This window comes from Cygnus atratus, chromosome 7 (assembly GCF_013377495.2).
Source record: "Cygnus atratus isolate AKBS03 ecotype Queensland, Australia chromosome 7, CAtr_DNAZoo_HiC_assembly, whole genome shotgun sequence".
Taxonomy (NCBI): Eukaryota; Metazoa; Chordata; class Aves; order Anseriformes; family Anatidae; genus Cygnus; species Cygnus atratus.
In genome coordinates this window covers 4,723,276-4,735,191 of record NC_066368.1, presented here as the reverse complement: position 1 = coordinate 4,735,191, position 11,916 = coordinate 4,723,276, and the positions used below count along the sequence as shown (strand labels likewise).

The following is an 11,916-nucleotide window of genomic DNA, read 5'->3' as shown; positions in this document are numbered from 1 at the left end:
GACTCCTCTGAAGTGTTGCCTTACCTGCAGGCCAGAGAGAAGTGGATTCATTCGTTTAACAGACATAATTTATTCACCTTTAGTTACATGCTGACGTGAAAGTCAGAGCATAGGCTGTCCTCTGGGGAAGCCTACAGCTTGTCTACCTCCCGGCCATCCTCCAGGCCGTATGCTGTGCCTGCTGAGCGCCCCACGTGCAGGGCCTGGGGCCAACTCTGTACCTTGCTCTGAGCCCTTCCTGCACTGTCGCTGTATCCACGCTGGGATCCACAGCCACCTGTCCTGGAAAAGAAGCTGCTACAAGGAGGAGAAAACGTCACTGGGAATAACAAAGCTATGGATACAGACCAGTCATCTTTATGATGGGAGGGTAAATCACGTGCTATGTTTGCATGTAGACTCTAGGAGTATGAACAAGCAATGGGTGAATAAATTACAGAATCATCTTGCACAGGTGTTTCTAGTCCTTTAGTTGGTCAGTTCGCAGGGGAGATGGTCAAAAGGACCCCAAATCCATTACAGGCAAAAAATCTGCATTGGCAAGGCACATCTTCCAGGGAAGGGAGATTTTCTTAAGAGAGAGAGAGGTTGTGGAGTCTCCTTCTTTGGCGATATTCAAAACCCGCCTGGATGCCATCCTGTGTAACATGCTCTGGGTGACCTTGCTTGAGCAGGGGTGTGGGCCAAGATGATCCCTGGAGGTCCCTTCCAACCTCAACCTTCAGCGATTCTGTAATTCCTCAGAATCCCGAGTAAAACATCCCTATCGTTTAGGTGCTACATCAACAGAATTTAACATAAATCACCCGTGTCCGCGTGGTTAATACGATGAATTTACGACCGCGAAAAGAAAAAAATCACCGCTGTCCCCTCGCCGGCCGCGGCGGCACCTGCCATGCCCTGGCGCTCCTAAAACCGTCATTTCTCCTCCCATTTCCTTCCCCGGTCCTCCGAGCCGCCAGAGGACGCCGGTAGGGCCGGGGACACCCAACCCTGCTCCTGCTCCCGGCTCCGGGTACGGGGCCCGATGGAGCGGTCGGGCGGCGGCCGTGTGGTGCTGTGCCTGCTGTGCGGGCTGCCGGCCGCCGGCAAGTCCACGCTGAGCCGGGCCCTGCGCCGCCTCTTGCCGCCCCGCCAGGGCTGGGACTGCGCCGTGCTGGCCTACGACGAGCTGATCCCGCAGGAGGCCCCCGGCCCGGCGGAGCCCGGCTGGAAGCGGCGGCGGCGGGAGGTGCTGAGGCACCTGGAGCGCCTCCTGAGGGCCCCGCCGGCCTGCGCCGAGCGGGGGCTGCTGGAGCCGGGGGCCGCCGCCGGGCCGCTCTGCATCGTCCTGGATGACAACTTCTACTACCGGAGCATGCGATACGAGGTGTACCAGCTGGCTCGCAAGTGTAATCGCGCTTCGTTGTCGGCTTTTGGGGCAAAAGGCAGGCTGCTGTAGCGGCCCTCGCTTGCTGCGGCGTCCTAAGGTTGCGTCGTTGGGTTATGAGACCACTGGCGCTCACAGAGCTCTTCTCTCAGAAATTACTTCTTGCACAGCCGTGAAGGTAAAATTCTCCCTTTATCTTCTCATAGATTCCCTGAGCTTCTGCCAGTTATTTCTGGAGTGCCCGCTTGAACAGTGCTTGCAGAGGAATCGCCTGAGGAGCCACCCAGTCCCCGACGAGACGATACGGCTGATGGCGACAAGAATAGAACTGCCGGACCCCAAGAAATATGCCTGGGAGCAGAACAGCCTGGTTCTGAAAAGTTCTGAATGCCCCTCAGAGGAAGAGTCTGATGCGGCATTGATGAAGGGTTTTTAGTAAGTTCTCTTTCCACAAACAGCTTTTTTTACTGAATCTAAACAATATTTTAAAAACACTCCACGTGGCAATCTTTGGAAGTTACACACGACACAAGTCAGTTGTTGGGAACTCGCAGCCATCCTTCATTGTAGAATCAACACAAAAGTCAGTTTCCTAACTGTTGTTGAGAATTCATGTACATTGTCTGAAACATTAAGGCTGGAGGTTGTGGCTGTGGTTTTACTTGTAAATGTTTTTCATCTAACTTGCTATCTAAGATTATCTCACTGTCTCATACGTTTAACTGAAAATTTGCATTTTTTCTGCCATGAGGTATCATTACAAAGCGAAAGAAAAATATTCAGCAAAACTGTTTGATCAATGTTTTTCTCTATTTTTTTTTCTCAGTGCACAGATAATTAATTTGCTGGCCACTGCTTTGGAAAATCCAGTGAAGCAAAATGAGGAAAATACTGAGCAGAAGGTAGAAGTACTTGTCTTAAAAGTCACAGATCTTTCAGATGATAGTGAATGAATTTATTCGTGAATTGTACTCAGATCACCACAGTGACAAAAATTGAGATTGATCTATAGCAGTTGATTGCAAAACCATGTACATAAAAGTTGATCCTACTTGAAATCATAGGATCATTTAGGTTGGAAAAGACCTCTAAGATCAAGTTTGAACTACTTTTAAGCGTACTGTTGTATATTCTACAGCAGTAACAAGAATGCCTTTTGGAGCTGACACGTCACACTTAGGAAAATAAAGTTCACTTCTTAATGTCACTTATGTGCCTGACAGTCGCACTCTGCCTCAGAATTGAAAGGAGCAGATGCTCACCGTGCAGGACACTGAGTTAGTGTTCACGTTACTTGCTTTTGAAGAGGGACTATTTCAAAAGCTGGTAACAATCTAGATGAACTTAATGTGTTTGCATGTGTTCTCACTTTCTCGGCCATTTTGGCTAGGAAGCAGATCGAGTGGCCTGTGCAGCTAGTACTGTCCATCAAGCTGATCAGACATGCCGACGAGTCATCTCTCAAACAATGAAGGAGGCAAAAGGTATGTGAAGTACATTGTAGGTGCTAGCTGGCAATGTAGGACTAAACCTGTGGAATTCCCTCAGAGTAAACTGGAATTCCAGCCCGGCAGGTGTGACTGAGGCAGTATCCGTCAGAAGTCTCGTCAAAGTTACTTGTAGAATGTGAGCCAAAGTCTGTAAATTTTATTTTTAAAAATTAACATAAAGATGTTGGCTTTCATTTTCTTTAAGATAAAAACATGCTTCCAAGTGAGATGAAGAGCCTGGCAGAAGAACTCAACAAACTCAAAGCAGCATTTTTGGAAGATTTGCGGCAAGAAACTCATCTGAATAATCAAACTGGCCAACAAAATCACTCTTTTGACCCTGCTACAAGTGTATTTTCTTCATTCCAATGTGAGGCAACCAGTGTAGTTAATAAATATATTTTAAAATAATGACAGAGTATATTTTAAAATAATGACAGTGTTGGGATTGCTTTTAAGAATAAAAAGCATTAAAAACATAATACTACTTTAGTAGTACTGCTGAAAATATCTGAGAGCTCAAGCCTCCAGAGAAGGAAGCCGTCTATGACTCCCGCCCCCATGTTATAGAACAGAAACAAGCTAGCACACTGTGTTTGACTTCAGAGGGCAAGCCAACAAGAAGCCATCCTTAGGTTTTAAATTTGACAGAATCACAAAAAGTTTAGCCTGGGAGGAACACCAAGAAGTCATCAAGTCCAGCTTCCCTCAAAGAGGACCAACTTCAAGCTGGATCAGCTTTCTCAGAACATCATCCGGCTGTGGTTTTGAAGAGCAGCTTGGATGGAAACCTGCTCAGCTCTCAAAACAGGTAGCTGAGCATTTCCACAGCTCTTTTGCGCCTGGAAAGGTATAAAAGCAAGAAGTGAGATGAAGTTCAGCATTTTAAGCATTAGGTGGGTTGACAATGAACTGTAGTTCCAATGTCAGCTTGTAGACATCTAAGCTCCAATGAAGCTTCAGTTTCTTAAGTCCAATTGTTAGATCAGGCTCATGGGCTCTCTACTTGTTTCCCTGACAGCAGCTCTACAAAGAACAAGAGATTTGAGATGCATTAAATTGAGATTCTGAGAACTGTCTGCACATATGCATGCACGTGGGAATAACTTGGATGTCCAAAGGAACTTAAAATTTGGTGCTGCCTTCAAAGTCGCAAAGAATAACATACATATAAATTCCATGCACAGTGACAACTACCTTACCATGATGAAAATTGTGCTTTCAGACATGCAAGCACTGTTGCTAATAAGGAAATCAGAATATGAGGAAACAAAGTATTTGGAAGATGAACAAATGTGAAAGATGAACAGGGGAAGAGTAACAAGAGTGCCCTGGTTCAGTTCTAAAATCAAGTATCTTCAGTTAAGCAGACAAACATAAATGTACTGTTCCTTGCTTACTCAAAAGCTTACTGCCACACCTTAGATGACCTAAGTCACACACAAGCAGTTCACCAGTTCCAGCTGTTGAGAAGAATTACTATAGCATAATCACTAACTTAATTAGAAAGTGTTATTTTATTCTTATCTTACAAAAGCAAAGCTCCACAACATGAACTGCACTAGATATAGTCAAGTTATTTCAGAATTAAGCTTGTCTTCTGAAAACATTCACTACACAATAAAATTGTAAAATACAACTCTAACAGGTTTCAGTTTTGCATACAAAATATGCTCTTTACATTGAAATACATATTAACAAAGCAGGTACTCAGAAGCACATACACAAAGATTGCTCAATGAAAAATGCTTCAGCAGGGGATAGATTTTCCTGCAGCAGAACATCCATTTGCTGCAGATTTTCAAAGAAGCTTAAAATTAATAGAAAACTTGCCAGTGAAGACTTCTAAATTACATTCCCTTCGTCAAAAAGAAACAAAAAGCAAACAAGCAAAACCCCAAAACATTCTGTAACAGAACAAATAGCAACAGATAATTTTGCTAGGAAACAATGTTGGAACACATCTTTAAATTTTATATAAAAATGCCGATCTACAATTTATGTCAAAATTAACTTTATCTAAACATTGTATCTGTGAAAAAACAACTATTACTGTTCCCTATTAGCTGCTTCACAGTTGGTAGAAGTATTAACTGAGGTTTAAGAGTATTAACTGAGATAATCTACCAAGATATTCAATCTAATATTTGCGTGTTCATTGGAATATTCCTTCTCAAAATACTAAATCTGTATTAAGAGTGCTATAAATAGTGCATGTTAAAAATGTCAACAAATCTATAAAACAGTCTATTACAATAAAAACAAAAAACTCACAAAGTTAATGTTTTGCAACTACAGAATTTAACAGAGTGAAACTACAGAAAAAAATTTAGCTCATTCCCAAACTTCCCTGTTAATACAAGTAAAGATGTTAATCACCACCTTATAATATAAGGATTTTTTTATTTTTATTTTTTTAAGTTAATGCAGTGTATCACAGAGAACTCAATGTGGGCAGTCCTGCTGAGGACCTGATCCTACAGATCCTGACATTGACTCTGAATGAATAAGGCCTACCTGTGCATGGGAATTGTCAGGATCATAATACCCTAAAACAAATTTCCAGTACGAATTCTGCTCTTTAAATTACAGTAAATAGTATGTACAGCATTACGAAAAACTAATATGAAAATACACCTTCCAAACCTACTCGGTAGTTGGAAGGAAATTGGAGTAGTTTGGCACAACTGAACACACAGTATTAGGTTGAAAAATTAGGAATCCTGGTCCAGAAGCTGACTCTCTGTGAAGGACTAAGCAGGTAACGGGGATCCACCCCACAGATCTGGTTGAGGATCAAGCACTGAACACTAAAGCCTGCTGCTGCCTAAGAGCCACTCCCTCGCAAATGGGAGCTTGCACAGAGAAGGGAGGAAAAATGTTTTTGTAATTGTTCAGTTTTTAGATGTTCAAGATAGTTCTCTTTTCCTAGGGAAATTCAAAGTAGAAACTGATATTAAGTCAGCAGTATTAAAATACTGCTACATAATAGTTTGCAAGGTTTGGGGTCCTTTTTTTTTTTTTTTCCCCTAATGAGTTCTATTATTAAGAAAATGTTCCCCCTCAACAGAGATCCCCTTTTCAATAATGTCATGCAGGCTTCCTCTTGCTAGCAGCTCCTTCTATTAGTGACCTAACTATTCTCCTACCTAAAATTTCTTTCAGGGGAATTATGGTTCGCAAATCATTTTTTTCTAAATCACCAAGTCATTAGCCTACACCAAAAGAAAAGTCTGTAACATTTAGGGGCATTGCCAATGAAAATTCTAATAGATCAGAAGTGGTATAAAGAACAGAAGAATGAAATCTCAACGTTTGTGCACATTGGAGTTTATCTCCCTACCGGTATCAAGAGGGACAAGGACTGGAGCCACGAACCAAAGACAACTTAGCTGTTGCAATCTGCGTTATTCAGAATTGGAAGTTACTCCTTGTAGCAACACAATTTGAGAAGCTTCCTTGTAGCTGCTAAAACCTAGGAATAAAAGTTTACACCATCTGTCAAAAGGCAAGGAAAATGGCCTCTATAAATTACTAACTGTAACATTCTTCAACATTTGGGGTACTAATGCTGCATTTTAGCCAAATTTAGATTGTCGATTGTGTAAACGTGATCAAAAGATCTATCTTTTCTATATTGTTCTTTGACTGGAACGGTCTTGTTACAAAATCTGTACAGGAGCAATAAATTCCAACTAAATTTCAGTTTAGCCAACTTTACTGTAGTCTTTAAAATGCAAAAAGACATGCAAGTAGATGACTCCAGGTCCTCTGCATATCAGTTTCTGCGTACAGAATTGCTGTTTTCCTTCTGAAAATAAATTTTAAAAGTATAAAGCAACAAAGGGATATTAGGGGATTATAAAGAATGTCATTATGTAAAATGGAAGTTATATTCCCAGTTACACAAACCAGAAAACAAAACATTTTTAGGAGTGACAGCGTGTTATCCTTAACCTTCACTGCCTTGGAAACACCGAAACGGAGCATTTCTAATCCCCTTAACTAGGTGTGGACAAGAATCCAGTTCCTTCAACTAGTTATTTCAGGATGGAAAATTCAACAGCAGATAAATAAGATGTAGAGAAGTGTATTCAGTTCCCGAATTTCTAATTCATTCAACTGAAAATTACTTCCCATGCCAACATTTTCAGAAGCATTTTTTTCCTGCATATTGATCTTACACTGAAGTCATTGTAAGTTCTTCCATTGGAGCTTTAGCTCCCGTGACAATACAAATCTGAATAAGCCAAACATTTGCTATTCAGATTGCAGCCTCTGACTTCCAGAACATTAATCAAATCTTCTTCCTACTTTTAACAAATTATATTTTCTGACATATTTTGCTGATAGTAAAAGGAGAATATCAGGGAAGCTTTAATTTGAGTCAGCTAAGACAAACTAAGGTAAAAGTGCACGTCTAAATATGGGAAAAGTAACAGTTCTTCCCTTTTCTGAAACATTACAAATTCCTACGTAGCATATCAAAAGCTTTTATTAATTTTAGTAGGATGTTTTATTAGGTTTATATTAAAGTGCCTGTCCATTAGCCTAGGTGCTTCTAAAGTAAGATGTACAGAATTAAAAAAAATAAATGTGCAATGGACTTTGTGTACATCTTTAGTGACCATTTGCCACCTACAATATTAATCACAATGACTTCAAACGTAGCCAGCCAGTATTCCTTTGCCTGCCTACTACATGACCTGTTTTTAAAAAAAAAAAAAAAAAAGGAAAAGAAAAACAACAATGCACAACCTCTTCCCCTGATTTCTAGCACACCAAAAGGGTAACAAATTTAGGGAGGGGACAAGACAAACTGATTTCCAAGTTAGCTGAAGTTTACAACAACCTAGATTCCACAACTTTCAAACATATATGCAACCTACCAGTTGTAGCTTAGCCCAAGATAAAACCGAACAAACTACTTTTAATTTGTAAACCTCTTGTTTGTTTCTATTAGAACTCCTATCAGCAAGACAGAAGAATAATTGTGCAAATTTTAAATATGTGTACAAATTAGTTTAAGGCAGTTAAAGTCTCACTGAATCTGTATTAGTTCTACAAGCTCTCTATTATGACTGTCTGTGAAGAATTACCTCCTTTTAAAAAGAAGGACACAAAATTTTGGTAAGTGTAATTTAAAACAAGTTGTCATGTTTAATTTTTCTTTACTCAACTAGTGAATGCCAGGCTCTTAACTTTTCTTCCTACCAGAGTTTAATTCACAATAACCTTTATATTCTAGTTTTGTGAGGTGTCTTAAAAATAATAGTGTTCGAGCCCTAGCATGAAGAGTTTGGGCTACACTAAGTAAAAACATACTAACCTTAATCAGATTAAAGTTAACTTTTAAATCCAATTGAATTTGTACGTGAAAGTTGCTTCTGTTTGTGATTTCAGCTTGATAGTAGCTAAGTTTTCGAGGATAAGTATGTCTCCAAAGTAACCACATGTGTCATTGCATTCACCCTTCATAGTTAATGGTTAACATTTTAACTTGCCTAGTAAATAATCTCGTAATTGCATCCTATGTTTCAGGACATGTGCTCTGCTTCTACATCTGTAGAATGTTTATCGGGATTTTAAGTGCAAGCAACTTAAATTTAGCAACCAAAACATCTTAATGCATTCAAATTCTTATAACACCTTCACTTGCTTTTTCCTTTTTTTTTGAAAGGCTACATATAAAATAACAACCACGTTATACAAAACTCCTCTGGCAAGTTTTATGACAACAAAGAAATAAGTTTGCCTCCTTTTTCCAATTGTTTAACGTGAAGATTCCTTATGGGGAACGTGCAAGCTTTCCTTCAGCAAGTATGAAAAATATATTGTCATATGTTAAAAAAAAATAAATGAAAGCATGTTCTCAATGTTGATTATGTTGTCCTCTTGCAAAATGGCAAGCAAAGTCATACTTATTTTTACACTTGCACCCGCATATGTTGCACTGAAAAGGATTTTCAAATCCATGACATCCCATGTGAATAGTATAAAGGATATTGTCCGCAAAGTACATGTCACAGTGCTGGCAGTGATGCAGAAGCTGAGGGTCCTGAACCGGCAGGGTGGGAGCTGGAGTACTTGGTTGGCTGTTGCTTATGCTGGGAGTACTGGTGTGGGCACTGCGATCGCTGCTCGGCCCTGCCACCGGGCTGTAGTTCCTCTGATTGTGTGTGGGCCGGGGGTCTGGGCTGGTTGGAGATGAACTTTGAGGAATACTTGCCGACACAGCCGAAACGACCGCAGGTGCAGTAGGCTGCTGTATCATGAAAGGCTTTTCATCTTGACACGAAACAACATCAGGAGAGGCTGGATTTTGGTTTTCAGGTGGCAAACTAGATAACTGTCCGGCTAGCGTAGATAGCTGGTTTAAAGGATTATCTACCATAAGGTCTTGTGGATCTCTTGGCAACCCGCTGCTCTGGGATGGTTTTGTCATGCTCTCATATGCTTCAGTCTGGATATTTGGGATTTCATGAGTAAAATCATTAAGGTAGTCCGGTTTCTGAACCACCATGGAAGGTGGGCTCAAATTAATTAATGCTCTTCTGCTGTACCCCAAGTTGCTGGTCTTCTTCTGCAAAACCCCCCACATTTTCTTGCTGCTTAGGGAAGACCTTGTACCCTTGATAGGCACCATTTTATGTTTGCGCCTCCGGTGGTGAGATAAGTTGCTTCTGTCACTGCAGCGGAAGGAACACAACTCACACTTGTACGGTTTTTCACCGGTATGCGATCGCATGTGTGCTTCCAGATGGCGTTCATAAGCTGATGCAAAGGGACACAAATGGCATCTGTGTGGCTTCTCACCTGGAAAATTAAAATAGATACTACAGCATCTCACTGAAAAAGGCTTTTCATGGAACAGAAAGTAGCTAACTGGGAGCTGCTAATCAAATAGTTCAAATGCAGCTTCAGAATTGCAGCTAGTCTTGACTTTAGCTGGGTATTTGGTGGAATAGTGGAGTGAAGTTAGACACGTCTGCCTCTCCCAAGTGAGAGAGCATCAAAAAACTGTGAGCAAAACTAGCATAACAGGTAACCTGAGGAGGAATTGCAGCAACAATGCCGAGCACTGAATGCAGTGATGTCTGTGCGGTGCACTCACTAGATCCAAACTCCACCTCACCTTTAAAGCACACAAGCAGTAGGCTACAGTAATGTCTGTATTGCGATTTTCTTACTGGTAACTGTGTTTAAACAATGAGGGAGGATATTCTTTTGTTATCTTTCAAACATTTCTACTTTTAAACATCCTGGAATTATTATCTAAATAACCCATGTACACAGGCATACACTCAAGAACTGAATTTTCAAAAAGAATCCTGTGGCTGAAGAGTTATCACAACCAGGGGTAGTGAGTAAAGGATTATTTTTTTGTATATCATTGGCTCTTCAAGAGGCAAGAAAGCAATTTCTGTGCTACTCTGTACCAACTGAAACTACGATTTTCTGAGAAGCATATACATGTACTCAGATACACATGTAAAGATTGGTACAGACAAGGATGTAATGAAAAGAAATCCCCTTTATTCAGAAAGCCCATTCACACGGACAAGTTCTTACTTCACTCCACAGAAAAAGATTTGCATCCCATGTCACAAGCCCTTAATACAACACAGCTGGTGAACTACTAATCGTACTGCTGTTAAGACTCTGCGTGAATTTAATTCTGCTCTAAGTTACACTTAATAATGGTTGTGTGATCGTGCCTGTACCATAATTGCTTTAGCAGACAGCTCGCTGCACTTGCATGTTATCCAGGATGCATCATCTGTTTACTTACATCGCTCTGAGGCTACTGGTCAGCTACCACTTCCCTATTATAATGCTGATTCACTCACTCTGAGCTTTCATAGTCCATGCAATCCATGTCTTAGCCCTTTGCCATGCTTCCTCACCATGCTTCTGAGCAAAACCACACTCAGGTCTTGGATCTCCTTGTCCTTAAGTGGAAACAAACAAAACAAAACAAAGAACAACCTTCCTTTTTCTGGAGTCCCCTGGCTGTGTACAACAAAACAAAGTGGGGCTTTCTGAAAGAGCCATTAAAAGTAACGGCAGAACAGCCTTGCCATCAGGACACCATGCAGTGCAGTATTAAAATTAAGGATATCACATATATTGTTAAAAAGGCAAAGGATAAAGAATGCAGAAAAAGTTCTCTCTGGCAACCTGAGATTCTTGTCTGTATTATAAAACTGAGCAGACTGGCAGAGGGAAGTGCACCAGGAAGCCACTGGTATTTCAGTAGGTACTGGAAATGTTTGTACCAGTGTTCTGTTCATAAAGCATTCACCGTGCAAAGATACATCCAAATTGCAGAAGCTCTTTGATGTACAGTAGGCTGATATCCCCTGTATCCCTCTCTCACTGCCAGTTAGCTTTCTGAAACTGAAATACATTCATACTCCATCACTTTGTAGGAGAGCAATGCATATCTTCAAGTCAACTGTCTTTTCCTAGGGCCTTTGTGAAGGTTTGCTGATCAAATGAGTCATACATACGCTCTCCAATACTGACAACGCTTGCAGGAGCACTGAGACAACAGACATCCCACATAAGCTCCACTCTTCCACTGTTTCCCAAACCTTGGATTCAGAGCCACCATTTTATTTGAAACAAAAAACAACCTACAAAGCAGTGCTAGTTTTACAGGCTGTTTGTCCTTACTATCCAAAAGTTCAGGTTTGGGATAATGCTAACAAATACCATATACTACAGCTTGAGATGTTAGCCAAGACACAAACCCAAAACACTATGCTTCGCACTAAAAAGGACTTTCCTGATAAAAGGAAGGCTTGCTTCCGCATAGTTACCGCTGGGCCAAAAATTTTTGAGGATGTTTCTCAGCATCACAATTTTTAATTGGAATCTTTCTTGCTTTTGTATACCACAACTGTACGGACATGATCACGATCCGTAGCAGGTACTGTTCTGCTAGCTCAAGCCACTAAGTGACCTCTGCTCCCTAAAATAGCAGCAGGATAAGAAGGCATTTTGAGAACAGAAATTAACTGTTCACCCAAGATCTGAGAGTATAAGAAAGGT

The 11,916-nt window shown here is 40.9% G+C and overlaps 2 protein-coding genes across 4 annotated transcripts in view; one reads left to right on the top strand and one right to left on the bottom strand.

Annotated features, from left to right (window-relative positions):
* The first annotated feature begins 925 nt into the window (after window positions 1–925).
* PSTK (phosphoseryl-tRNA kinase) lies at window positions 926–4,502 on the top strand. Of its 2 annotated transcripts, XR_007708534.1 has the most exons (6): window positions 926–1,391; window positions 1,576–1,804; window positions 2,196–2,271; window positions 2,760–2,853; window positions 3,065–3,755; window positions 3,881–4,502. XR_007708534.1 is itself a non-coding variant. In XM_035547933.2 (5 exons), the coding sequence occupies exons 1-5, from the start codon at window positions 1,028–1,030 to the stop codon at window positions 3,268–3,270; spliced, it is 969 nt and encodes a 322-aa protein (XP_035403826.1). In that variant the 5' UTR covers window positions 926–1,027; the 3' UTR covers window positions 3,271–4,502. The 2 variants fall into 2 exon arrangements, 1 of the variants encoding a protein (XP_035403826.1); XM_035547933.2 differs by having other exon boundaries at window positions 3,065–4,502.
* The window catches only part of IKZF5 (IKAROS family zinc finger 5), a 12,408-nt gene continuing 4,852 nt past the window's right edge, over window positions 4,361–11,916 (bottom strand). Inside the window, exons 6-7 of one of the 2 annotated variants that reach the window (XM_035547928.2) lie at window positions 10,710–10,811; window positions 4,361–9,675 (exon numbers count right to left, since the gene is read on the bottom strand). In XM_035547928.2, the coding sequence (XP_035403821.1) occupies window positions 8,732–9,675; window positions 10,710–10,811 (1,046 nt within the window). In that variant the 3' untranslated portion in view covers window positions 4,361–8,731. The remainder of the gene's footprint in view (window positions 9,676–10,709; window positions 10,812–11,916) is intronic. The other variant, XM_035547930.2, reaches the window with a different exon arrangement.

Coding starts and splice junctions, on each gene's coding strand:
- PSTK (XM_035547933.2), top strand. CDS start 1,028: ATGGAGCGGTCGGGCGGCGGCCGTGTGGTGCTGTGCCTGCTGTGCGGG. Junction 1,392..1,575: donor GTACCAGCTGGCTCGCAAGT/GTAATCGCGCTT, acceptor ATCTTCTCATAG/ATTCCCTGAGCTTCTGCCAG. Junction 1,805..2,195: donor GCATTGATGAAGGGTTTTTA/GTAAGTTCTCTT, acceptor TTTTTTTCTCAG/TGCACAGATAATTAATTTGC.